The 25,447-nt window shown below is 47.0% G+C and overlaps 3 protein-coding genes across 3 annotated transcripts in view; 1 reads left to right on the plus strand and 2 right to left on the minus strand.

Moving 5' to 3' along the window:
• The window catches only part of Prrc2a (proline rich coiled-coil 2A), an 18,056-nt gene extending 16,748 nt beyond the window's left edge, over positions 1 to 1,308 (minus strand). Inside the window, exon 1 of the mRNA XM_070024171.1 lies at positions 1,144 to 1,308. The gene's annotated coding sequence lies outside the window, so the exon portion shown is untranslated. The remainder of the gene's footprint in view (positions 1 to 1,143) is intronic.
• Positions 339 to 24,850, plus strand: Ncr3 (natural cytotoxicity triggering receptor 3). The gene is made up of 5 exons (XM_070024172.1): positions 339 to 784; positions 22,486 to 22,583; positions 22,681 to 22,768; positions 24,054 to 24,398; positions 24,517 to 24,850. Exons 1-5 carry the CDS (start codon positions 670 to 672, stop codon positions 24,651 to 24,653), a joined length of 783 nt encoding a protein of 260 aa, XP_069880273.1. The 5' UTR covers positions 339 to 669; the 3' UTR covers positions 24,654 to 24,850.
• On the minus strand, positions 5,385 to 7,952 carry Aif1 (allograft inflammatory factor 1). Its single transcript, XM_070024170.1, has 6 exons — positions 7,825 to 7,952; positions 7,612 to 7,673; positions 7,460 to 7,526; positions 7,039 to 7,080; positions 6,443 to 6,605; positions 5,385 to 5,546 (listed from the first exon to the last, which is right to left on the minus strand). Exons 1-6 carry the CDS (start codon positions 7,847 to 7,849, stop codon positions 5,462 to 5,464), a joined length of 444 nt encoding a protein of 147 aa, XP_069880271.1. The 5' UTR covers positions 7,850 to 7,952; the 3' UTR covers positions 5,385 to 5,461.
• Positions 24,851 to 25,447: the final 597 nt, after the last annotated feature.

Below are 25,447 nucleotides of genomic sequence, written 5' to 3' on the forward strand. Positions count from 1 at the left end.
GCTCCTGGAAACAATCCTGTCTCCAGAAAAAAATACTAGTGGGCCTTGATTACCCTTATATATAGAACTGAGAAAAACAAAAGCATTAAAGAGGTACCCTGAGAACTGTGGGCCAGACACAAGAGGGCCAAGGCCTGAACCAACTTAATTGTCCTATTCTCATTAAAAATGTCCAGCAGTCATTTCCTTAAGAGCCCCCGCCTCCAAAATCAGACCAAAAACTCCATCCTCAATCCATTCTAGAGGAACAAAGCATTCATTTGTGTGTGGGAATAGTAAGAGACAGGGGGAAATAAAAGAGGGAGAGTGAGGGAGGGAGACATGGAGGGGGGGGGAGAAAGCAGGTCCAGGATGAAAGCCAATATTAGGAGAGAACTTTATGACAAGCAAGAGATGAGAGGACAGGAGTTGATTTATAGGTAGTCAGTCAAAAAATGAATATAGGAATCTAAAAGAGACAGAAAAATCCTAGATTGAATAAACTAAAGCTAATAAAAAAAAGGAATTAGTATAAAGGCAGGCAAACAACCAATATAGGGAAGCAGGAACAGCAGAGATGAGGAGAAAGTGAAGAGGCAGTGTCCAGAAACCCACAAGAAAAAGGGGGTTGAGGAAGAAAGACAGGGACAGGGCTAACAGAAAAAGTGACAAAACAGGACTGGGGCAAAGATGCTGGGTTCCAGAAGGGGAGTGACTCGACGCAAAGAGGAGGGCCAAGAAGGGGGAACTATAACGGAGGGAGACAGAAGAGGATCCAATAATATGGAAGACCCTTCAAGAGGAGGTAGGTCAGCCGCGGCCCACCCCAGGGCGGCGCAGAGGGGGTCAACAGATGGGGTGAGCATGGGGGAGGGGGTGATGAGCGGAAGAGCAGGGTCGTCCTCAGAAGCTAGAACGGTAGGTGGGTAGGGGCAGGCTGCAGAACCTGAGAAGTGCTGAAGGTGCCGGTCCCGGTAGAGGTACCGGAGGGGGAGGGGCAGGCAGGGCCGGCAGCAGGAGGACAAAATGGCGGCGGCTAATGGCAGCTTCTCCTCCTCCCCCGCCCCCCCTCCCCGGCCCGCCACCGCCGCCGCCACCGCCGCCGCCGCCGCCGGCGCCCCCACCCCGGAAAAGGGTGTCAGCGCTCTGCTCGCCCAGACTCACCTGGCCGGGTGCGCGGGGGTCCGGGACCGGGGCTTAGTGGTTCCCCGGGGCGGATGGCGGTGGGGCGGGGACGGATGGCGGCGGATGGCGCCGGGTTCGGCTCCTCCCGTCTCCCTCGCTCACTCCGCGCTGGGCTCCGACTAACGGCCCATCCGGGCAACCGCCGCCCCCGGGAGCACCCCCCCACCTCCCTCCGCTTTTGGATACGCCCCCTAATTTACATAAAGGGCGGGGCCTTTCCCATCCTATTCCTCTTCTAAGGTTGTCCACAAAAAAAAAAAAAAGATTGGGTGAGCTTTTAGAGGTTATTTGCATAAAGAGGAGGGACTTACAGGCGCTAGGATGCCGGTTGGCTGAGGAAGTAGGCCTCCAGCGTCGGCCGTTGAGACGCGTAGAGGAGGCGGGACTGCGGCGCCGGTCAAGTAGGCGGTTGGGGCGCAGAATTTACACGACGACTGCTAGGAGAAAGAGGTGGGGCATGCGTCGTGCGTCCTTGGGAAAATGGGAGCGGAGAGACGTCGGGACGCTGAAAATGGAAGGAAACGATGCAAAGCCGGTAGTCCTGCCAACGGACCAGACGGGGAACTGGGAGAACGGGAAGGACTAGCTAGCGGGAGGCGGAGTTTACGTAGACCCGGGGAGAACCCCAGGTCACGCGTCCTTTCTCGAGAGGTGAAGGCATCAGTGGAGCCTAGCCTTCCATTTATTTAATCATGGAAGTGGGGTAGGTAGGCCAATCCCAGGGTCCTAAGGAATATCATCGACACTCCAGCTCAGGCACTTTTTGAATAGTTTAAATCATTTGAACAAAGACTAGGAACAAGCAACTCATCAAAATATTGGCAAGTAGTGACCAAGACATTTAATTTAATATCCTCTAATTTTTATGATTTTTATATTTGATATTTTTTGCAATTTGTATCCTCTCAACAATGACTTTTAATGCTTGAAATAATAGTACTTTGTCTCAGTATTTGACTGTAATAGAGCCCTCTGGAGCTCTCTGGTCCCATCAGACCTATTGCTTATTCACATCATTATGAGTAACACAATTTTGAAGCACTGGAAATATGCACAAAATATTACAGAGGTTAGGGGCATAAAAGCTGACGATGTCTGGGGAAGTGCTTGGAGAAAAAAAGGGGCTAGACGGTGTGTCTCAGCAGTAGAACTCCCGCCCAGCAAGTCAGAGGCCCTGAATCCAGACCCCAGTACCACCAAAACAAAATAAAACTTACTAGATGTGAATAACTAGCTAGAACTTGATTAATTTTGAGGAGACGGTGCACTTAGGTGCCATGAGCAAATGAGTGGAGGCCTAGCTGACATGGCTAAATAAAGTGACTGCTCAATAGAGACAATGAAGACAGAAAAGTTTTCAGGACATACTTAACAATTTTAGCTTTGGTTAGGGGTATTAGCTTGAGTTTAATCCCCAGCATCAAATAAGTAAAATTTTAGCCAGACCTTGGTCTGTAATCATAAACTACTCAGGAGGCAGAGATCTGAAGATTGTGTATTGAAGCAAGTTCAAACAGGAAAGGCTGAGACACTCTTATCACCAGTTAACCACCAAAAAGGTAGGAAATGGAGTTATAGCTTCAAGTGATAGAGTCTAACCTTGAGCAGAAAAAGCTGAGACACAGTGCCTAGGCCCTGAGTTCAAACCCCAGTTTCAGCACACAAAAAAATAAAATAACACTGGGCGCTGGTGGCTCATGCCTGTAATCCTAGCTACTCAGGAGGCTGATATCTGAGGATCTTGGTTCAAAGCCAGCCTGGGCAGGAAAGTCCATGAGTCTTATCTCCAATAAACTACTAGAAAACCAGAAGTGGCACTGTGGCTCAAGCAGTAGAGTGCTCGCCTTGAGCTAAATTGCTGAGGGACCACGCACAAGCCCAGAGTTTGAGCCCCATGACCGACAAAAATAAATAATTTAACCTAAGGTTCACTAAGATTTAAGATGAATCCTTTTTTTTTTTTTTTTTCCTAGTCGTGGGACCTGAACTCTTGGGCCTGGATGCTGTCCCTCAGCTCTTCAACTTAAGGCTAGCACTCTACCACTGGAGCCACAGTGACACTTCCGGCTTTTTCTGCTTATGTGGTGCTGAGGAATCAAACCTAGGGCCTCATGCATGTGAAGCACGCACTCTACCATTGAGCCACCTTCCAAGCCCTGAAACCAATTTTTACGTGTCATTTATATATTTATTTGCACTGCTGGGTATTAAAGCTAGGGCCTTCAAGCATGCTAGACAAATTTGTGCTGTACCCTCAAATAAAAATTTAACCTGAGGCTCATTAAGATTGAAGATGGCTTGTTTTCAAGCTTGAGCAGAAAAAGCTAAGCAAGAATATAATAAGGCCTGAGTTCAAGCACAAAAAAATAATTTAAGGTGAGTGCTGGTGGCTCACGCCTGTAATCCTAACTACTCAGAAGGCTGAGATCTGAGTATCAAGGTTCAAAGCCAGCTCAGGCAGGAAAGTCCATAAGACTCTTATCTCCAATTAACCACCAGAAAACCAGAAGTGACCCTGTGGCTCAAAGTAGTAGAGCACTAGGCCTTGAACTGAAGAGCTCAGGGATGGCGCGCAGACCCAGAGTTCAAGCCTAACAACTGACAAAAAAAAAGTACAAACCCTCAGAGTACTTACTAACTCATATAACATCATTTTGTGTGTGTGTGTGTGAGAGAGAGAGATCAAATATTGAGGCTTGAATTCAGAGCCTCAAACTCTCACTTGGCTGGTGCTCTAGTACACCTCCAGTTCCAGCTTTTGGCTAGTTAATTAGAAAAAGTTAGCCCCAGGGGCTGGGAATGTGGCTTAGTGGTAAGTGCTTGCCTAGCTAGCATGCATGAAGCTCTGGATTTGATTCCTAGTACCACATAAACAGAAAAAGCCAGCACTGTGGCTCAAGTGGTAAAGCTCTAAGAGCCTTGAGCAGAGAGAAGCTCAGGGACCGAGTCTAGGCCCTGAGTTCAAGGCCCAGGACTGGCAAAAAGAAAAAAGGAAGGAAGGAGAGAGACAGACAGAATGAGTCAGCCTGGGCTGACTTTTGGACCTCAGTTCTCAGACCTGCTGTCTGAGCCATAGTTCTACTTCCCACTTTTTTTATTTGTTTGTTTGTTTGAACTCTGGGCCTGAACTCTGGGCCTGGGCGCTGTACCTCAGCTCTTCAGCTCAAGGCTAGCGCTCTACCACTGGAGCCACAGTGCCACTTCCAGCTTTTTTCTTTTTGTTTATGTGGTGCTGAGGAATCGAACCCAGGGCCTCATGCATGCAAGGTAAGCGCTCTACCACTGAGCCACCTTCCCAGCCCTACTTCCCACTTTTTTGTGGTTAATTGGAGATAAGAGTCTTACAGACTTTTCTGCCTGGGCATCTTATAAACTATGACCCTCAGACACTAGTTGTTTCAGTCATCCATAGAGATTCATTCAAGTTCTCAAATAATAATAAAACTTGAAGAAGCGTCACATCAGTGGTTCACAACTGTAATCCTAGCTACTCCAGAGGCTGAGATCTGAGGATCACCATTCAAAGCCAGCCCTGGCAAGAACATCTGTGAGACTCTGATCTCCAATTAACTGCCAAAAAGCTGGAAATGGTGTTGTAGGTCAAAGTGCTAGAGTACTAGCATTGAACAAGTGGTAGAGCGCTCACCTTGAGCTGAAGAGCTCAAGGCCTGAGTTCAAGCTCCAGGACCAAAGAAAAGCCAAACAAAACTTGAATTAGTCTACTTCTGGAGCCACACCACCAGCCCCAGGCAGGCCTGGGTCACAATCTTCCTACTTGTGCTTCCCTGAGTTCCTGCAGATGACAGATACATGCCACTGCACCCAGCCATTGGCTGATATGGAATCTTGTGAACTTTTTTTTTTTTTTTTTTTTTGGTCATGGGGCCTGAACTCTGGGCCTGGGTGCTGTCTCTCAGCTCTTCAGCTCAAGAATATGCTCTACTACTTGAGCCACAGTGCCACTTCTGGCTTTTTCTACTTATGTGGTACTGAGGAATTGAACCCAGGGGCCTCATGCATGCAAGGCAAGCACTCTACCATTAAACCACCTTCCTAGCCCTTGTGAACTTTTTGACTTGACTAGCCTTGAGCTAAGATGTCTGATCTCCTCCCAAGTTGCTAGGATTACAAGCTTGAGCCACCCTGCCCAGCAAGTTTTAAACCAAACCCAGTGAGTTAAAAATCCCCCAAATAAAAACCAAGCTGATTTGACTGGGGGAGAGGGGCAGGAAAATTGATTTATTTAATTTAGTTCAACTTTGGCTCACAATTTGTCTTCTTTTTCCATGTTGCCCAATTAAGGCAACTCAGAGATAGCTCTCTTGGCTGGGGGACCCGTTGGTTTTTCCTGTTCTCTGGCTCTTTCCTCATACATCAGGATCCTGAAATAGACATAGGCATCAGGGGACAACTCCCAAGGGAACAAATGGACTGCTGAGAGTCTAGAAGAGGATGGTGAAGTGGGAGGTAAGGATAGGAAGAATAAGAGAACTAGAGCAATAGATGAAGTTGAGAATAGCATAAAGACCATAGGACAAGCCGGGCACTGATGGCTCACACCTGTGATCCTAGCTACTCAGGAGGCTGAGATCTGAGAATCACAGTTCAAAGCCAGCCCTGTGGCTCAAGTGGTAGAGTACTCAACTTGAGCTGAAGAGCTCAGGGACAAGCACCCAGGCCAAGAGTTCAAACCACACAACTGACAAAAACAAAGACCATAGGACAGTCAGAGAGTCCCTCAAAATGAAAGAATGGGAATGTGGCTTAGTGGTAGAGTGCTTGTCTAGCATGCATGAAACCCTGGGTTCCATTCCTCAGTACCACATAAACAGAAAAGACTGGAAGTGATGCTGTGGCTCAAGTGGTAGAGTGCTAGCCTTGAGCAAAAGAAGCCCAGGGACAGTGCCCAGGCCCTGAGTTCAAGCTCCAGGACTGGAAAAAAAAAAAAAAGAAAAGCTGGGCGCTGGTGTCTTACGCTTATAATCCTAGCTACTAAGGTAAGGAGGCTGAGATCTCAGGATCACAGTTCAAAGCCAGCCCGGGCAGCAAAGTCTATGAGACTGTAATCTCAATAAACTACAAGAAAACCGGAAGTGGAGCTGTGGCTCAAGCTTTGAGCTGAACAGCTGAGAGACAGAGCCCTTGCCCAGAGTTCAAGCCCCACGACTGGCCAAAAAAAGATGAAAGAGTGGATGCTGAGTAATACGTGGACAAGGGTAGGACTGAGAATGGAGAAGAAAGCAGTTACACAGAGAGGAGGTTAGAACCAGACTCTCACATTTTTAGGATGGCCGATCTCTTGCCCAACATCATTCTGAGAAAGTCAGGATAGTTGAATGTCTCCCCACAGCCACCGGACACCTCTCCAATTAATTTCTTTAGTTCTAAGTGGGTCTTAGGAGCCCCAAGTTTCTCCAGCATTCGCTTCAGGGACATGATATCTGAAGGCAAAGGATCAAAATAGGAAAAAAACAGGCTGGGAAGGTAGCTAAATGGCTCTGCCACTCTATGCTTGCCTCACATGCATGAGGCCCTGGGTTCGATTCCTCAGCATCACATAAACAGAAAAAGCCTGCACTATGGCTCAAGTGGTAGTGTGTTTGCCTTGAGCTGAAGAGCTGAGGGACAGTGCCCAGGTCCAGAGTTCAAGCCCCACAACCAACACACACACACACACACACACACACACACACACACACACACAGAGGATAGGAAGAAAGGGGAATTCCTCTCTCTTCTTCTGCACCTCTACATTCCCACTCTCCCTCCTACTGAGGCAGGACAGCCCTCTCCCATGCATGGGGGTTGGAGTAAATAAAGGAGACCTCCCTTTGCCTGGATTTGCATGCTCCCCCCACATGACGCTTTTCTCACCAATGTCTCCATTTCCGTTCAGATCAAACTCCATGTATTTCTCTGAATGAAGGGAGAGAGCAGACATGGTAAATGCTGGCTGTAGGGGTCATGGGTAAGAGACAGAAAGAGGTGGCTGACTTATGCTAGGTAGGTGAGAAAGTGTGGAAGGGGGAGGGGGATGAACAGACAGAGGAAGTGGGATTGAGGACTGAGGGCCCTGTTGAGGTGGAGGGAGCTAGAGAAGATGCTGAAAAACGACAAGTCAGGGGAAAGGATTGAAATACGGGAGGGGAACATAGAGTCAGATGCCCTTCTTCCCACCCTAGAAGGCAGCTGTGTGTTTTTCTGGCCATTCTGGGTTCTTGGGGAAATCCTAGTGTCCCCCCTCCTCCCTCCACCTACTCCAGGCTCCCTCTCTACCCCACAGTTTTCCTCTCACTCTTGAAGGTTTCCAGTTTGGAGGGCAAATCCTCATCACTGCTGTATTTAGGATCATCCAGAAACTGCTGTTGGGAGGAAGGTAAGAGCAAGGGTCAAAAGTTGGCTCTTTCTGTACCAAGCCGTGCTTTGCCCCTCAGTACTTCTTTTTACCTTGTTGATCTCTTCCAGTCTCTCTTCCTGCTGAGCCTTCAGCAATCCAAAAGCTTTTCCTCCTGAGGGACACAGAGGTTAATCACCCCTCCCTTCCTCTCCTCCCTCTACACCCAGCCCAGGGTCACCCCAATTCTGCCCTTCTGTCTCCCCAGCCCAGTCATGCCCTTCTCCTTACTCCAGGATCTCCTACTGCCAGTTCAGCTTCCCTACCCTGTAAGTCCCTGGTTTGGCTCATAGTTCAGCAGATACTGGTGGCTGTTGATAGGGAGAGAGACCAGGCTGAAGTGTCTATCTGTCTGCCGGCTCTTCTTTCTACCAGTCTCCTCTAAGGGCCTTCTCACACACTTCCCCTTTCCCTTCATTCCTTCTTCCTCTATCTCCCAGGCCTAACTTCCCCATTAGCTTCTGCTGACGGTAGCAGCCTAGGAAGAAGGGAAAGTATAAAATAAAATGGAGGGGCTGGGAAGGTGGCTCAGTGGTAGAGCGCTTGCCTTGCATGCCTGAGGCCCTGAGTTCGATTCCTCAGCACCACATAAGCAAAAAGAAAAAAGCCGGAAGTGGCACTGTGGCCTTGAGCTGAAGAGCTGAGGACAGCGCCCAGACCCAGAGTTCAGGCCCAGGACCGGACCAAAAAAAAAAATAAAAAAAAAAATAAAATAAAATAAAATAAAATGGAGATGATGTAATATACAGCTAAATTCATCTTTCTTTCTTTCTTTCTTTCTTTCTTTCTTTCTTTCTTTCTTTCTTTCTTTCTTTCTTTTTTTCTAAGACAGGGCCTCATTATGTATCAAAATCAATGGCTGAACCTCCTGGGCACAAGTAATCCTCTTGACTCAGCTTTCCTTGTGGTTGGGACTAAAAATTCATGCTATCCGTGCCTGGCTCTGCACATTTCCTCTTAATGAGAACCCAGTGTGCATGAAAGAAATATTTTGAGCCCACCTCTGCTGACTCACTCCTGTAATCTTAGCTACTCAGGAGGCTGAAATGTGGAGGATGGTAGTTTAAAACCAGCCCAGCCAGGAAAGTCTGAGAAACTCCCATCTCTAAAATAACCAGCAAAAGGCTAGGGCTCCAATGCTAGAACATTAGCCAAGCAAGCCAAGCAAGTATGAGTGATGTTCTGAGTTTAAACCTTGGTATTGGTTTGAGAGGGAAAGAGAAGAGAAAGATACTGTGTTTGCAACTGGAGGTGTGAGGAGAGGATAGTAAGGCTTCAGAAGGCATTTTTCTTAGGAATAAATAAATGGCTGTTAACCAGCTCCTGAGGTTCAGGTATCTATAAAGAGTCACATTTTGCCAGGCACTGGTGGTTCACGCCTGTAATCCTAGCTACTCAGGAGGCTAAGATCTGAGGATCACAGTTTGAAGCCAGGCTAGGCAGAAAAGTCCATGAAACTCTTTATCTCAAATAAATTACCCAGAGAAGGTATCTCAGTGGTAGAGCGCTTGCCTTGTATGCATGAGGCCCTGGGTTCGACTCCTCAGCACCACATAAGCAAAAAGAAAAAAGCCGGAAGTGGCGCTGTGGCTCAAGTGGTAGAGCACTAGCCTTGAGCTGAAGAGCTGAGGGACAGCGTCCAAGCCCAGAGTTCAGGCCCTATGACCGGACCCAAAAACAAAAAACAAAACAAATCAAATAAATTACCCAGAAAAAGCTGGAAGTGGTGCTGTGGGTCAAGTGGTAGAGTACTAGCCTTGAGCACAGAGAGACTCAGGGACAGGGCTCAGGCCCTGAGTTCAAGCCCCAGGACTGGCAAAAAAAAAAAAAAAAAAAGTATTTTGTTACATTTGATGAGTCTAGACACATGGGTTAGGACAGGAAAATAAGGCAGGACTGCTTCAATTTTTCTGCACTGTGAAATCTGTTGTCAGCACCAGGAGTTGGACAAGATGGGTATGGAATCTGGAAAGAAGAGCAACCTCACCAGACAGCTCCTGAGCACTTGAAAATATGGAAATATCTAGTGATTTGATATATTTGCTTTAGGATGCAGTAGCATTCTCTCATCTTTCAGCTTTAGTAAAATCTACAGAGCTCAGGAATTTGAGAATTTAAGTGGGTTATTTGGAGGAACCGAAAGTGGTACTGAAAGAGAAAACCCACAAGACTGTGTATGTGTATGTGCCGTCATGCATATTAGTTGTGCTGCTTAGCGTGTCAGTTTATCGAAGTGGGTGAGGAGCCTCCAATAAATGCCTCTGCCTATAGTCCTTATCCCCTTTGCCACTGATTGTCTGTGCCTCCTATAGATAATTGGCCCTTGATTTCCCCTATTGTTTCCCTAGATGATTTGCTTTTCCATTATGTTTAAGTTTTCTCATCTAGTTTGCTTTGCTTATATATAATAATTTTGATGGGTTTGATTCCACACACCTTGTGTGCTTTTAGCCTATATAAGCTTTTTTTTTTTTTTTTTTTTGCCGGTCTTGGGGCTTGAACTCTGAGCTGGGCACTGTCCCTCAGCTCTTCAGCTCAAGGCTGGCATTCTACCACTTGAGCTACAGTGCCACTTCCTGCTTTTTCTGCTTATGTGATGCTGAGGAATAGAACCCAGGGCCTCATGCATGCAAGGCAAGCACTCTACCACTGAGCCAACTTCTCAGCCCCCTATATAAGCTTTGTGCTAGCTGCATTCGGGGGTGCTGGTCTTTGAGACAAGTCCACCAGCAGTCCTCCAGCTCTCATAATTTGGCCTTTTAAGTGGTGGCTTCTCTGTTTCTTGCAACTGAGTTTCCTTACTATACACAATTGGCTACTGGATTGCAGGATTGGTGAGGACCAAATCTCCCCCTCATGGAGAGGTCCTTGACCAGAGTCCCTGGCCAGGGCTCCACCATGATGGAGACCCCCATGTCTTCAGCCTCTTCCCCTTTCACAGCAGGATTTTCACTTCCAGCTCTTCCTAACCTGATAGGGTGAGGGTAATGCTGAAATGGGTTCTAGTTTCTACATTTCCCTTTATGGCTACTGCTTTCTCTTCCCAGCTTCTGCAAGAGCCACAACCCTGCTCTGCTGGTTCTCTGGTGCCTGATGGGGACAGGTCATTTCTCTAGTCATATACTCATTCAACATGTTTATTGAATGCCAAGCATGCTTCTAGGCTTGGTGAAATGAATGAAAATGCTTGTCTAATTGGGGAAAGCAGACAATACAAATAGACATATGTTAAGGACAATGGAGGGAAAAGTAGGGAAAGAGAATAGGGGTTCTGTGCATAGAAGGCAGGTTTGAGTAGAGCAGTCAGGGAGGCTTCTCTTAGAAAAGTGACATTTGATTAGATTTGGAGGAGGTGCGGGAACAAGCTGTGTGGAAATGTGAGTAAAAGGAAAGTCATACCACTTTTCTTGATGCTCAGCATTTCATGTGACCCAATCAATTCTCTAATTCTTGGTAGAAACTGAGTGTTCCAGAGCTGAGTTCTAATGCTGTCTGCCAATCTCAGAAGTTAAAAGGGCTTGTTCCTTAGGATTCTTCCCTAATTGAGATGCCTTGATGGAGAATTCACCACACAGGGATGGCTGATTATGTCATTCACCATTGATTGGAGGTAAGGAGGTAGAGGTGAAAGTTCTCCCTTATGATCCAGTTCCACACAATTGCATATAAGCCTTGCATAACAAGGTTCACATACCTTTTTTGGAAAGATGACTATCCAAAAGTCACTTTACTAACATAAATTCAGAGGTAGTTAAAGAGTAGTTAAAGAGGTAGTTAAAGAGGGGCTGGGAAGGTGGCTCAGTGGTAGAGCGCTTGCCTTGCATGCATGAGGCCCTGGGTTCGATTCCTTAGCACCACATAAACAAAAAGAAGAAAGAAGGAAGTGGCGCTGTGGCTCAAGTGGTAGAGTGCTAGCCTTGAGCTGAAGAGCTGAGGGACAGCGCCCAGGGCCAGAGTTCAGGCCCCACAACCGGACCCCCCCCCCCAAAAAAAAAAAGAGTACTGTGAGCCCAGCTCCAGTGGCTCAAACCCTTAATCCTAGTCTGTGAGACTTTTTTTTTTTTTTGTCGGTCGTGGGGCTTGAATTGTGAGACTCTTAACTCCAATTAACCACCAGAAAACTGGAAGTGGTGCTGTGGTTTAAAGTGGTAGGGCACTAGCATTGAGCAAAAAACCTCAGAGGCAGTACTCAGGCTGTGAGTTCAAGCCACAGCACCACTTCCAGTTTTCTGTGGTTAATTGGAGTTAAGAGTCTCGCAGACTTTCCTGCCCGGGCTGGCTTTGAACCTCGATCCTCAGATCTCAGCCTCCTGAATAGCTAGGATTACAGGCGTGAGCCACAGGCACCTGGCTCCCTTAGCTTTTTTGATCAAGGCTGGCACTTTACCACTTGAACCTCTGACTTTTTGCTAGCTAACCAGAGTTAAGAATCTGTGGTGACTGCTCAGACTGGCTTTGGATTGTGATCCTCAGATCTTAGCCTCCTGAGAAGCAAGGATTACAGTGTGAGCTATTGGCAGAACCTTGTAGAGTGCTTGTTTATAGCAGCTTGTAGTAGGCTTCTGGGTAGAGAGCTATAAGAATGCATTGTAGGACTACAACAAGGTAGCCACTTTGAACTTGGAAAATGAAGGGAATCGTTTATTCCTGACAAGTTAGCTGCAGTCTCGATCTACAAACACAGACAGAATCTCCTCCTCAATCTGTGCTTTTCAAAATGTGGATCTGCCACCACCATCACATAGACAAATTAGATATTCACATGATAGGCCCCAAACTTACTGAATTGGAAACTGCTAGTGGAGCCCAACAGTAATCTGATGTGCACTCAGAATAAGCACTGATAAATACTTCAAATACTTTTGTTGCTGTTGTTGTTGGTCATGGGTCTTGAACTCTGGGCTGGGCGCTGTCCCTCAGCTCTTCAGCTCAAGGCAAGCGCTCTACTGCTTGAGCCACAGCACCACTTCCGGTTTTCTAGTGGTTTATTGGAGATAAGAGTCTCACAGACTTTCCTGCCCAGGCTGGCTTTGAACCATGATCCTCAGATCTCAGCCTCCTGAGTAGCTAGGATTACAGGCGTGAGCCACTGGCGCCCGGCTGTCTTCAGATACTTCTGATATGCACTGAGATTCAGGAGCCATTGCCCTGAAGTAGCATGGCTCCCAAGCTTGCAGGGCTTGCTGGACCATCCATCACCAAAGGTGCTAACAGGGCCATGGATGCTGCTGCCCTCGCTCAGTCTTGGAGGCATGGAAAGAACTGAATCACTCAGGCCATGGTTGTTTGAATCTAGTTAAGCAGCTGGGAAGAGAATGCTGGGCTTGTTTTTAGGACTAAACCTGTGAGAACTCCATGAAATTAGAGCCCCTTTTCCAAGTGGCATGTGTTGCTAAGGGCCCTTGTTATGCTTCTGTGGTCTCCAGGGAGACTGCTCATTAGTCGGGCCCTATGAAGTATGCCTTTGGGAAGAGAATGTACCTGGTCAGAAAGCTTGTGTGTGTGTTTCTGTCCTGGGTGTCCCTTTGCCACTGTTTTTCTCTCTCCTACTCTCTCTTTTCCCCCAGGAGACTAACCTGTAGAGACTACATCAGAGGGCATTCTGGGGCTTGACAGGACGACAGCGGGAGGGACAGCACAGGGTTGGGGTGTTCATTCTTGTGAGTGTGGTCTCACAAGATCACCTCAGAATGACCTGAACCTCGACTAGGGACAATATTCCTCTCCAAGCATTTGCCCTGCTTATCTTCCCCAGATTTCAATAACCCAGGAGATAGACTTCAGGAATGGTGGGGAGAGGGGAAAAAGTATATCCCTTTCAAGGCTCATACTCATGTGTTTTTTGTCAAAGACCAATTCACAGGTTCAAGGTTCTTAATTCAAAGCTGGGTGTGATGACTCTTGCTTGTAATTCCAGCACTCTGGAGACTGAAGTAGGAAGCCATAGATTCAAGGCTAGCCTGAGCTATCAAGTAAGACTGTCTCAAAAAAGCAAAAGAACAGCGGGGTGCTAGTGACTCATGCCTATAAACCTAGCTACTCCTGAAGCTGAGATCTGAGGATCATGGTTAGAAGCCAACCTCCAGGCAAGATATATGAGACTCTTCTGTCTAATTAAGTGCCAAAAAAGCCAGAAGTGGAGCTGTGGCCCAAGTAGTAGAGCACTAGCTTTGAGCAACAAAGCTCAGAGACAATGTTCCAGTCCTGAGTTCAACTCCTAGGACCTGCACCAAAACAAAAAGAGCAAAGCAAAACAGAAAAAAAAAAAAAAAAGTTCTTTTTCAAGTCAAGAAACACCCTGCTGTAATCCTAGCTACTCAGGAGGCTGATATCTGAGGATCACAGTTAAAAGCCAGCACTTTCCTACCCTCCAGAAGTGTGAAGCTCTTGAGTTTAAACTACCACCTCAAGCTGGGCACTGGTGGCTCACACATGCAATTCCAGCTACGCAGGAGGCTGAAATCTAAGAATCTTGGTTCAAAGCCAGCATGGGAAGGAAAGTTCGTGAGAATCTTACTTCCAGTTTATCACAGAAAAAGCCAGAAGTGGCACTATGTCTCAAGTGGTAGAGTACTAGCCTTGAGCAAAGGAAGAACTCAGGGACAGTGCCCAAGCCCAGAGTTCCAGTCCCAAGACCAGCTAAATAAAGGAATTCGCTGGGTGCTGGTGGCTCACGTCTGTAATCCTAATTACTCAGGACTTGAGCTGAAGAGCTGAGGGACAGCGCCCCAGGCCCAGAGTTCAACGTTGGGGCCGGGGGAGGGGGGAAGGAAGGAATTCAATGGATTAATTTTGTTAAATATTTTATATTTATGCTTTACTAGAAGTATAAAGTAACATGTGGCATAAAATGAATAAGAATCCATGCTTTTCCCTTTCTCTTGTCCCTATAGGCCTGGATAGTAATGTCCTTCCCCACTTCCCCCATTCCCACAGTTCTCCTACAGCCCCCTCACCTTTGTAAACTGTCTTCTGCCTAATCTGTGGTGTTTTATAACCATGGGGGTGGGGGGGAGATAGGGGCTGAGATGACTTGGATCTTCACAGTGTTACTTAGTGTAAATGCACACATGGACATCCTGTTTTCTGCAGCAGCTTCTGGGTCTCAAGTTATGAGGTCAGACAGCTATCCCTGAGGCAGCAAAATAAGTCAGGGTTTGGCGCCTTCAAGGCTCAGCCTTATAGCAAGCCTGAACCACCACTGCCAGAAGCCTTTTCTTACCTGAAAAGGCTCTACAGAGGGCTTTGGGGGAAATGTGACAGCAGCTCATTTCTAAACCTCCCCCATGTCTCCTAGAAACCATATAGAGCAAGGAAGATAATGGAAAAACACACAGTGCATTTTCACTAAATCTAGGAGACACAGAAAGCCTACAGACTCTAAATTATGTGTATGTGTGACCAAATTCCAAGCTGAGCAGGCAGTCCCCAGCAGAGCCCCAGAGAAGCGCCTGGAGAGAGGGAGACAGTGTACAGATGACAAATACCTCTTTATTCCTGAGAGGAAAGGCCTCACTGTGGAGAGGAAAGGAAAGGCTAAGAGCAGAGCTTACAACTGAGGCAAGTACTGGGAAATGTGGAGAGAATGATTAATGTCTCCAGAGGGACCCAGAAAAGGCAGATCTCAGAAACTGTAGGCAAAATCCTCCAATATTCAATATGAGTGATGGCAACTGGTGGGAACTCCTGTGAAGCAGAAGAGTCTGGAGAGATTCAGAGGCAAGAGGAGAGGAAATAGCAGCTGCCCAAAAGTGGCAACTTTGAAGGAAATTATCCGTTATTATAACACGGGAACAAATTTGAATCTGTAAACCTGGAAAGCTATCCTGAACCTTCTCCAACCCCTCTACAAGGTCTACTACTAGTTTGGGAAAAAACCTCATTTAAAGAACTTACCTAGGCCCAGGTAGTTCATATCTTATCTCCATTTAACCTCTAAAAAAGCTGGAAGTGGAACTGTGGCTCAAGTAGTAGAGTGCTTTGAGTGAAAAAGCTAAGAGGTACTGCCCAGGTCCTGAGTTTAAGCCCCAGTACCAGAAGAAAAAAAAATACATAGAGAAATGTTATGAAGTGGTCCGTGGCATCAATGATTAAATAAAAAGAAACTAGTGAAGATGCTTAGTTGAGCATCCAGAATATGGAGCAGTAATTCAAACTAAGGTGAGTGGTGCCTGGTTGAGGGTGGACTGGCTAAGGGGTGGTCAGCTGAAGTTCATAGGACTTAAGTTGTTGTGGCTCATTGAAGCTTAGGTGAAGATTTCCTGTCAATGAGTAAAATTTCCCTCTTTGTTCCTGTCACAAGTTAAAAAAAAACTCACAGTTTATGTAACGTAAACATTTAAGATCCACTTTTAAATTCATGCAGTAAACTGAGGGGAAAATGAGTGTGACTCTGAATCCTTTTGTGGTTCAAAAGTGTGAAGACTGGGTTTTCACTCCGTTGCCTGAAACCTTGTTCTATGTCAGAGTATTACGTAGCTGATGAAAAAGTAAAAATAAAGAAGAAAAAAGGGAACAAGGAGCTGGGTGTCAGTGCCTCATGCCTGTGATCCTAGCAACTTAAGAGGGTGAGATCTGATCTAAGGATAATGGTTCAAAGCTAGACCAGATACGAATCCAAGAGTCTGAGGCTTGAACTCTGGGCCTGAGCACTGTCCCTGAGCTGCTTTTGCTCAAGGCTAGCACTTGAGTCACAGCACCACTTCCAGCTTTTTCTGTATATGTGGACTGAGGAATGAAACCCAGGGCTTCACTAGTTTCTTTTTATTTAATCATTGATGCCATGGACCACTAGCAAGCACTTCATAACATTTCTCTATGGATTTTTTTTTCTTCTGGTAGGCAAGCACTCCACCACTAAGCCACATTCCCAGCCCCAAGAGACTCTGATCTCCAATTAACTAGCAAAAAGAAGGAAGTAGAGCTATGGCTTGGTAGTAAAGTGATAGCCTTGAGCAAAAAAGCTAAACAACAGTTTAAGGATCTGAGTTCAACCCCCAGTACCAGCAGAATGAAGGAAAGAGAGAAGGAAGGAAGGGAAGGAGGGAGGGAGAGAGGAAGGAAGAAAGGAAGGAAGGAAGGAAGGAAGGAAGGAAATAACTGGCCATGCTAGGGTCACCCAGGTAAGCCTATGGTATTTGCTCCAAGTTTGTTGAGTGAATGTGTATAAAAACACCCAGGAGGATGGTGTGACAGAATGTGTGTTGGGTACAGGAGTCTAGGGGGACTCAGGCCTGAGGGCTTCAATAGTGACAAGATCCAGAATATGGGTCAAGCACTAGTGGCTCACACTTGTAATCATACCTACTAAGGAGGCTGAAATTGGAGGATCAAAGTTCAAAGCCAGCCTGGGTAGGAAATTCCATGAGACTCTCTCTCTCTCTCTCTCTTTTTTTTTTTTTTTTTGGTCAGTTGGGCTTGAACTCTCGGCTTGGGCCCTGTCCCTGCGCTCTTCAGTTCATGGCAAGCACTCTACCGCTTGAGGCACAGTGCCACTTCCAGATTTCTAGTCTCATGGACTTTCCTGCCCCAGGTGGCTTTGAACTGCGATCCTCAGATCTCAGCCTCCTGAGTAGCTAGGATTACAGGCGTGAGCCACCAGCGCCTGGAGAGACTTATCTCTTATCTACCAAAAAGCTATGGTTAGGTGCCAGTGGCTCCTTCCTATAATCCTAGCTAGGAGGACTGTGGTACAAAGCCAGCCCAGGCAGGAAAGTCCATGAGATTCTTATCTCCAGTGAACTACTCAGGAAAAGCCAAAAGTTAGGCTGGGAAGGTGGCTCAGTGGTAGAGCGCTTGCCTTGCATGCTCGAGGCCCTGGGTTCGATTACTCAGCACCACATAAGCAAAAAGAAAAAAGCCAGAAGTGGTGCTGTGGCTCAAGTGGTAGAGCATTAGTATTGAGCACAAAAGCTCAGGGAGAGTACCCAGGTCCTCAGTTTGAGCCCCAGAACAGTTACAATAATAATAATAATAATAGAGCCTGGGAATGTGGCTTAGTGATAGAGTGCTTGCCTAGCATGCATGAAGCCTTGGGTTTGATTCCTCAATATCACATAAAAAAGCTGGCATGGCACTGTGGCTCAAGTGGTAGAGTGCTAGCCTTGAGTAAAAGAAGTTCAGGGACAGTGCCCAAGCCCTGAGTTTAAGCCCAAGGCCTGGAAAAATAATAATAATATAACAATAGTAATATTAATAGTAATAGTTATTAATAGTAATAATAGTACAGAAGCAACCCATTGTGCATTATCAGAGGAGTGGATTAACAACATTGGAATTAATAACAAGGTTTTATAATGGAATGTCAGTAACAGGAGCTAACTACTCTCATATACATGGATAAATAGAATAGAATGAAAGGTGCCAGATGAAAGAGTTCATTCTACATGATTCCATTGATAGAAAGGTCAAGACAGATTAAATGAAGTTTAAATCAATGCTTGTTTACTTCAGGGAAGAGAGGGAGACTGACCAGAATCGAGGAGGAGGGAATTTCTGGCAGTGGGAATTGCAGTGCTGTTTCTATAGGCATCTATATTTGCCAATGGGTGGTCATCAGACTGCATTTAAGATCTGTGCATTTGGCTGGGAATGTGGGTCAGTGGTAGAGTGCTTGCCTCTCATGCATCAAGCCCTTGGGTCGATTTGTCAGTACCATGTATAACAGAAAAAGCCAGAAGTTTGAGCAAAAAGAAGCTCAGGGACAGTGTCCAGGCTCTGAGTTCAAGCCCCGGCTTGAAAAAAAAGAAAAAAAATCTGTGCATTTGTGCATTTTATTGTATATAGTTGTATTTCAGTGTTTACAAATGTTGTCAATGTGGACATCAAGTCCACCATGGAACAGTGATTAAAATAGAGAAGGCCAGGTGCTGGTGGATCACATCTGTAACCCAGCTACTCAGAAAGCTGAAATCTGAGGTTCATGGTTCAAAGCCACCCTGGGCAGATAAGTCTATGAGACTCATCTCCAATTAACCACCAGAAAAGACAGAAGTAGAACTGTAGCTATAGTGGTAGAGCACTAGCCTTGAGCAAAAGAAGCTCAGGGACAGAGTCCAGACCCTGAGTTCAAGGCCCAGGACACCCCTTCCCTCCCCACACAAAATCTGATGAGAGCCACTGTGGCTCTAGATGTGTATGAGGGAGCATGGACACTAACCATAAGGCTACCAAAGTGATGGAGTCAGATGTTCTGAACCTAGAGAAGCTCCTGTCAGATGTTCAAAGTACAACCTGGAAGCCATTCATTAGCAGTCAAACATTGAGAAAGACGGGGCCAGCAGAAACACACACACACATCTCACCTCACAACCCTCCAACCAGCCCACAGCTGGCTCTTTAAAATACAGATGAATAGGTGGATGCTGGTAGCTCATGCCTGTAGTCCTAGCTACTCAGGAGGCTGAGATCTGAGGGTTGTGGTTCAAGACCAATCCAGAGAGGAAAGTCTGAGAGCTTCTTATCTCCAATTAATCAGAGAAAAAGCCAGAAGGGCTGCTGTAGCTCAAGTGGTAGTGTGCTAGTCTTAAGCAAAAGGAGTTTAGGGACAGAGCCTAGGCTTAGAGTTCAATGCCAACACTGGCAAAAAGAAAAAGAAAAAAAATTAGAACAAGTTCAGTGCATATCTACTTCAGAACCCTTCCTTTCTTAATTTCTTTTCACCTCCCTCCCTCTTTCCCTCCCTCCCTCTCTGCTTCTCTTCCTCTCTTTTCCCTTCCTGCCTTCCTATCTTTTTTCTTTTTCTCTCTCTCTTCTTTCTTTTTTTTTTTTGGGGGGGGGGTCCGGTCGTGGGGCCTGAACTCTGGGCCTGGGCGCTGCCCCTCAGCTCTTCAGCTCAAGGCTAGCGCTCTACCACTTGAGCCACAGCGCCACTTCCAGCTTTTTTTCTTTTTGCTTATGTGGTGCTGAGGAATCGAACCCAGGGCCTCAGGCATGCAAGGCAAGCGCTTCTCTGCTTTCTTTCTGCTGGGGCTTGAACTCAGGGTCTAGCTACTGACCCTCTACTTGTGCCACTGTTCCACTTTTGGCTTTGGTGTTTAGTGAGAGATAAGTCTCATGGACTTTTCCTGCCCAGGCTGGAGAGAGTTTTCTCTACTTTGACTCTGGGTTGGGATGGTTGGGAAGGCAAAGTAAGGCAGGAAGCAGAAGCTGGAGAAAAGCCCAGGGTGCCTGAGTCCCCCATGCTCTGTGGCCACCAGGGGGCAGCCTATACATTGACAAGGCACCCATGTCCCACACCCTTCACTGCCAGGCCCTGACTGAGGCCTTCCTCTCAGGTTGTGTGGCATGTCTGGTTGTCCAGGAGGTGAGAGAAGTTTAAACGATTTGTTCAAGATCACCTGACAACTGGGCACTAGTGGCTTATGCCTGTAATCCTAGGAGGCTTAGATCTGAGGCCTTCATGATTTGAAGCCAGCCCAGGCAGCCAGCCCAGGCAGGAGAGATTGTGTCTTATCTACAATTAACCACCAAGACAAAGGAAGTAGAGGTGTGGCTTGAAATGGTAGGGTGCTAGCCTTGAGCAAAAAAGCTCAAGCACAGCACCCAAGCCCTGAATTTAAGCCCCAGGACCAACCAAAAATAAAAATATGACTAATTGGTGAGGAAGATGGCATTTGAACCCAGCCTCATTCCAGGCCAGCATTCGTGTGTGTGTGTGTGTGTGTGTGTGTGTGTGTGTGTGTGTGTGTGTGTGTGTGTGTACCCAGCCTCATTCCAGGCCAGCATTCGTGTGTGTGTGTGTGTGTGTATGTGTGTGTGTGTGTGTGTGTGTGTACCAGTGCCAGTACTACTTTAGGCTTGAACTTAGAGCCTGAGTGCTGTCCCTTAGTTTTTTTTGGGGGGGGTCCGGTTGTGGGGCCTGAACTCTGGGCCTGGGCGCTGTCCCTCAGCTCTTCAGCTCAAGGCTAGCGCTCTACCACTTGAGCCACAGCGCCACTTCCGGCTTTTTTCTTTTTGCTTATGTGGTGCTGAGGAATCGAACCCAGGGCCTCGAGCATGCAAGGCAAGCGCTCTACCACTGTGCCACCTTCCCAGCCCCCTTAGTTTTTTTGTTCCAAGCTGGTACTTTACCATTTGAGCCAGACCTCCACTTCTAGCTTTTCGATGGCTATTTGGAGATAACAGTCTCCCAGACTTTCCTGCTCAGACTGGCTTTGAACTGGGATCCTCAAATATCAGCCTCCCAACTAGCTATAATTAGAGACATGAGCCTCCAGCACCAGCTACAGCCAGCTTTCTTAACCCTTAGATTACTAGTTCTCAGAAAGACAATTCCTAGTCACTGCAGGGATAGGTGGGAAATGGAAGTCTATGGACATTATTCCAATACAGCTAGAAACAGAGAACAAAATGTGAATTAATTTAGAAGGAGATGGGAGCAGGGTGCCAGGGGCTCACACTTGTATTCCTAGCAACCCAGAGAGCTGAGATCTTAGGATCACGGTTCAAAGCCAGCCCTGGCAAGAAAATCTATGAGTGTCTTATCTATAATAAACCACCAGAGGGCTAGGATGTAGCTCAGTGGCAAAGTGCTTGCCTACTACATGCAATGTCCTGGGTTTGATCCCCAATACCCAAAGAAAAGACATTAAAAAGAAAAAATACAGTTAAACAAACTAGCAAAACAAACAATACAGTTAACCACCAGAAAACCAGAAATGGTGCTATGGTTCAAAGTGTTAGAGGGCTAGCCTTGAGTGAAAAAGCTGAGGGAGGGTGCCCAGGCCCTACAACCAATCAACCAAAAAAAAAAAAAAAAAGAGAGAGAGATGGTATAATCTCATGCCTATAATCCTAGCTACTCAAGAGTCTAGAACCTGAGAATCAAGATTTAAAGCCAGCCCAGGCTGAAAAATCCCTAAGAATCTTCTTCCAACTAAGGAGCAAAAAGTTGGAAGTAGAAGTGTGGCTCAAGTGGTAGAGCGATAGTCCTGTGCAAAAAAAAGCTAAACAAGAGTGCAAGGCCCAGATATGCGCGTACACACACACACACACACACACACACACACACACACACATTAAAAGGAGTCAGAGAGAAAGTGTATGTTGATGGCTAGACCTATGTTCCACCCAGAATATTGCATTATTGTGCATATTCCTTTTACCTAGCACTTTTCTGGAGGCTTGAATTCTTCTGAGTACTTTATTCTTCCAGGCACTGAGGCTGGAACTCAAAGCCTCTTGCTTGCTAGGCAGCTGCTTGACTACCTGAGCCAAGCCTTTAGCCCCAACTCAGCACACTTAGGGCTGCGATAGTATCTCCTGTAGTTGTATAATACACATGCCAGGGTGTTCAGCATACTTGTGTCCTAATTCCTGTAAAAACATGGAGTTTTGTATTACTTGATATATTTTTCATTTGTGTCTACAAAATATATTTCATGTAATGGGCATGTTGTAGGCTTCCAATAAATGTCATTACATGATGAATAAAATAATAAATGAGTGAAAGACACCACAGAAAGCAGACTTCTGCTAGGGGTGTATTCCTTTTGTGGAGACTTGAATATGAATGAATCCATTCTCTTCTATCAGTAGAGCTCAGTCTTTGGCCCAGTGTCCAAGTCAACACTGTTAAGGTAAAGGAAGGCCATCTTATTACTAGGCAAAGTCCCTAGTAATCCTTTGTCCTCACTCCTGTTCTCCACCAATCAGCTTGCTTTTCCTCCTCCCTTCATTTGTTCAAATCCTACAGCTGCTGCTGGAGGGGATGGAGGAGGTTCTCAAAGGAAGAAAGGAATGAGGGCAGTGGGCTTGGGCATGGTTTGAGCATGGGGAGGGGAAGGAGGTTAGCTTCTGTGCCCAAGAGGCTTGTTCTGAGTAAAAAGCTGGTCTTCTTGAGCCTCAGAAGGCGAAGCAAACCACATCCTGGTCTCAAACGCCTACTCACCCTCATGGAGCCAGCCATCTAAGCCCCTTGTACCCAGGCAACCCGCCCACAAGCTGCCCCCTCGGAGAGTCCCAAGCAACTCCTGCAGCAGCAACCTCCCACTGGGGATGCATGCCTTTGCTGCCTGAATCCCAGGTACTTGTGGTCCTTCCCATGAGCTGCAGGAGTCCTGATTCCCATCACATGACCCAAGGCCTGGGCACAAGTCATTGGTTATTCCTCATCCACCTAGACCTTGCTGCTGAGGCCCCCCTCACCAACTGGAGCACCTTCCGACATGGCCGGCATGCTGTTGCTCGTCTTTATCATGGTCCATTCAGGTGACAGAGCATTTGCTCAGGATCCTCATGGGGGTGGAGTTGGGAGGAATGGAGGGTGAGGGGGGTAAGACCTCGGTGTCCCAGGAACACAGGTGAGATGGAGGCTGAACATTGTGACCAGAGAGCCACTTTGAGGAAAGTAGCAAAGCTTCCAGCTCCATAACGCTGAGGCCTGGGGAGTTTCCATTCCCAGTCCCCCCAGGTGTCTCCTTTCCTGCAAGGGTCATTGTGAGCTTTCATCCTAGAGCCTTTTTCTTCTGAACTTCTTCCTAAGAATAAGTTGAAAGGACCTTTAAGGGAAGGCTAACCAGGCACTAGTGGCTCATGCCTACAATCCTAGGTACTCAGGAGGCTGAGATCTGAGGATTGTGGTTGGAAGTCAGCCTGAGCAGGAAACGTCAGTAACCACCAAAAAAGCTGGAAGTAGAACTGTGGCTCAGGTGGTAGAGTGCTAGACTTGAGTACCAAAGCTCAGGGACAGAATCGGGCCCTGAGTTCAAGCTCCAAGACTGGTATTAAAACACAAAGAATTGGTTATCAATTTAGACAAATTTCAAAACAATCTCAACCAACTAAAGCTGTCTTTACCTAGAGATTTAATTAATGCTTTGACCAAAAACAAGGGAGCAGGGATGATTTCCTATAGAACATCACTAGCACATAAGTAATAGTGGAATAGTGTAATAACCTTATTAGTTAACTAGGCAGGCACATTCATGAATGAGCTTCAGTTGCACTCTGGTAAGATACATTTTTTTTTTTTTTTTTTTTTTTTTTTGGTCAGTCGTGGGGGCTTGAACTCTGGGCCTGGGCGCTGTCCCTCAGCGCTTCAGCTCAAGGCGAGCGCTCTACCACTTGAGCTACAGCGCCACTTCCGGTTTTCTGGTGGTTTATTGGAGATAGGAGTCTCACGGTCTCTCCTGCCCGGGCTGGCTTTGAACCGCGATCCTCAGATCTCAGCCTCCTGAGTAGCTAGGATTACAGGCGTGAGCCACCAGCACCCGGCCTGGTAAGATACATTTTAACAAGACAAGAGCTGCTTGTGAAAGGAGCTGGAGAATGATGGGAGAGGATGGACTGAGAGTTGGTCTGGGAAAGAGTTTGAAAAGTGGTTTCATAAACAATGTTAAGGAACTAAATTGGTAAAAGAGGAAAAGGCTTAAGGTGATCCCGAAGTGCTTGTTTGGATACACAGTATGAGGAGGAACAACGGGACTATCTGACACCTGCTTTTTTCTTGAGAGTCACTGGATGGCATTTTTCTGGGTCTTCTCCTTGGCTCCAGGATCCTGCATCCTCTGGGTGTTGCAGCCCCCTGAGATTCATGCCCAAGAGGGGACCACTGCCCTCCTGCCTTGCTCCTTCAATGCCAGTCAAGGGAAGCAGACCATTGGCTCAGTCACATGGTACCGAGACAAGGTGGCCCCTGGGAAGGAGGTGAGCAACATGACCCCAGAGTTCAGAGGTCGTCTGGCTCCTCTGGCCCCTTCCCGATTCAGCCATGACCACCAGGCTGAGCTGAGCATCTGGGATATTGGAGGTGACGATGCTGGAGTCTACGTGTGCACGGTGGAGGTGCTGGGCCTGGGTGTCGGGTCAGGCAATGGGACCCGGCTGCTGGTGGAGAAAGGTGAGGCCATGGGGGGCAGCCCCTCCTCAACACCAGATCCCAAGACTCAGTGTCCCTGGAGGTCAATAATTCCTCCTAGCCTAACTTCCTCCACCCTTTCCTCCCCATCCTCATGCAGGACCTGCTCAGACCAGCACAGGGCTCCTCCTCCGGGCTGGATTCTATGCCCTCAGCTTTCTTTCCGTGGCCCTGGGCAGCACTTTCTATTACCAGGGCAAAAAAGTGAGAATAATGGAGCCAGGGGCAATGAGATAAGTGGAGCAGGAAAAGAGCTGGAAGAGGGCGGGCCAGATACCACCCAGAGAACTGTGTCTGCGCCTTGCTGCTGTCAGCTCTCCACCAGCGCACTGGCACATAGGAATGCACCAACTCCTTGGGCAGCCTGTGAGGATTGAGTCCAGATCCCATATTCCACACCTGTTCATGAGAACGCAATAAATCCTTCCCTTCCTCACCACTCTCCTCTTTGTGAATCTCATGTATTTTTGGTCTCCATTCTCCAGATGCCCCAGTATACCTATCTCTGCTTTCTCTGGTTTTGTTTTGTTGTTGTTGTTGGTCATGGGGCCTGAACTCTTGGCCTGGGTGCTGTCCCTGATCTCTTCATCTCAAGTCTATGGCTCTACCACTTGAACCACTTTTGGCTTTTTCTGCTTATATGGTACTGAGCCACCTTCCCAGCCTTCCTGGTTGTTTTATCCATGGGTTCTGACCTAGAAATGTCTAAGGAGAGATTTTTCTGGTATTCATGCCAATAGGGCTTTTAGCCACCACCCTGGAGCTCAGTATACCCTCTCCCAAGCCCAGAGCAAAGGCTGCTGCTGCTGCTGCTGAGAAATGATTACCAAAGCTGATTATTCCTAGTTGTTAACTGACCCTTCTGGTCAGGCTTACAGACTTTTCTGAGCTGGGTATTGGTGGCTCACACTTGTAATCCTAGCAATTCAGGAGGCTGAGATCTGGTAAAAAGCCAGCCCAGGAAGGAAAGTCTGTGAGACTCTTATCTCCAATTTACCACTCAAAAACCAGAAGTGGTGCTGTGGCTCAAA

Source organism: Dipodomys merriami, unplaced genomic scaffold (genome assembly GCF_024711535.1).
Source record: "Dipodomys merriami isolate MVZ:Mamm:240054 unplaced genomic scaffold, mDipMer1.0.p SCAF_16, whole genome shotgun sequence".
NCBI classification, from domain to species: domain Eukaryota; kingdom Metazoa; phylum Chordata; class Mammalia; order Rodentia; family Heteromyidae; genus Dipodomys; species Dipodomys merriami.

What these genes read in the sequence shown, in the direction of transcription:
- Ncr3 (XM_070024172.1), top strand. Translation starts at nt 670, where the DNA reads ATGCTGGGTTCCAGAAGGGGAGTGACTCGACGCAAAGAGGAGGGCCAA. An exon ending in CTTTGCTGCCTGAATCCCAG is followed by an intron (nt 22,584 to 22,680) that starts GTACTTGTGGTC and finishes TCATCCACCTAG; the next exon opens with ACCTTGCTGCTGAGGCCCCC. An exon ending in CTTTATCATGGTCCATTCAG is followed by an intron (nt 22,769 to 24,053) that starts GTGACAGAGCAT and finishes CCTTGGCTCCAG; the next exon opens with GATCCTGCATCCTCTGGGTG.
- Aif1 (XM_070024170.1), bottom strand. Translation starts at nt 7,849, where the DNA reads ATGAGCCAAACCAGGGACTTACAGG. An exon ending in CAAACTGGAAACCTTCAAGA is followed by an intron (nt 7,081 to 7,459) that starts GTGAGAGGAAAA and finishes CCCTTCATTCAG; the next exon opens with AGAAATACATGGAGTTTGAT. An exon ending in AGATCGGCCATCCTAAAAAT is followed by an intron (nt 5,547 to 6,442) that starts GTGAGAGTCTGG and finishes TGTCTATTTCAG; the next exon opens with GATCCTGATGTATGAGGAAA.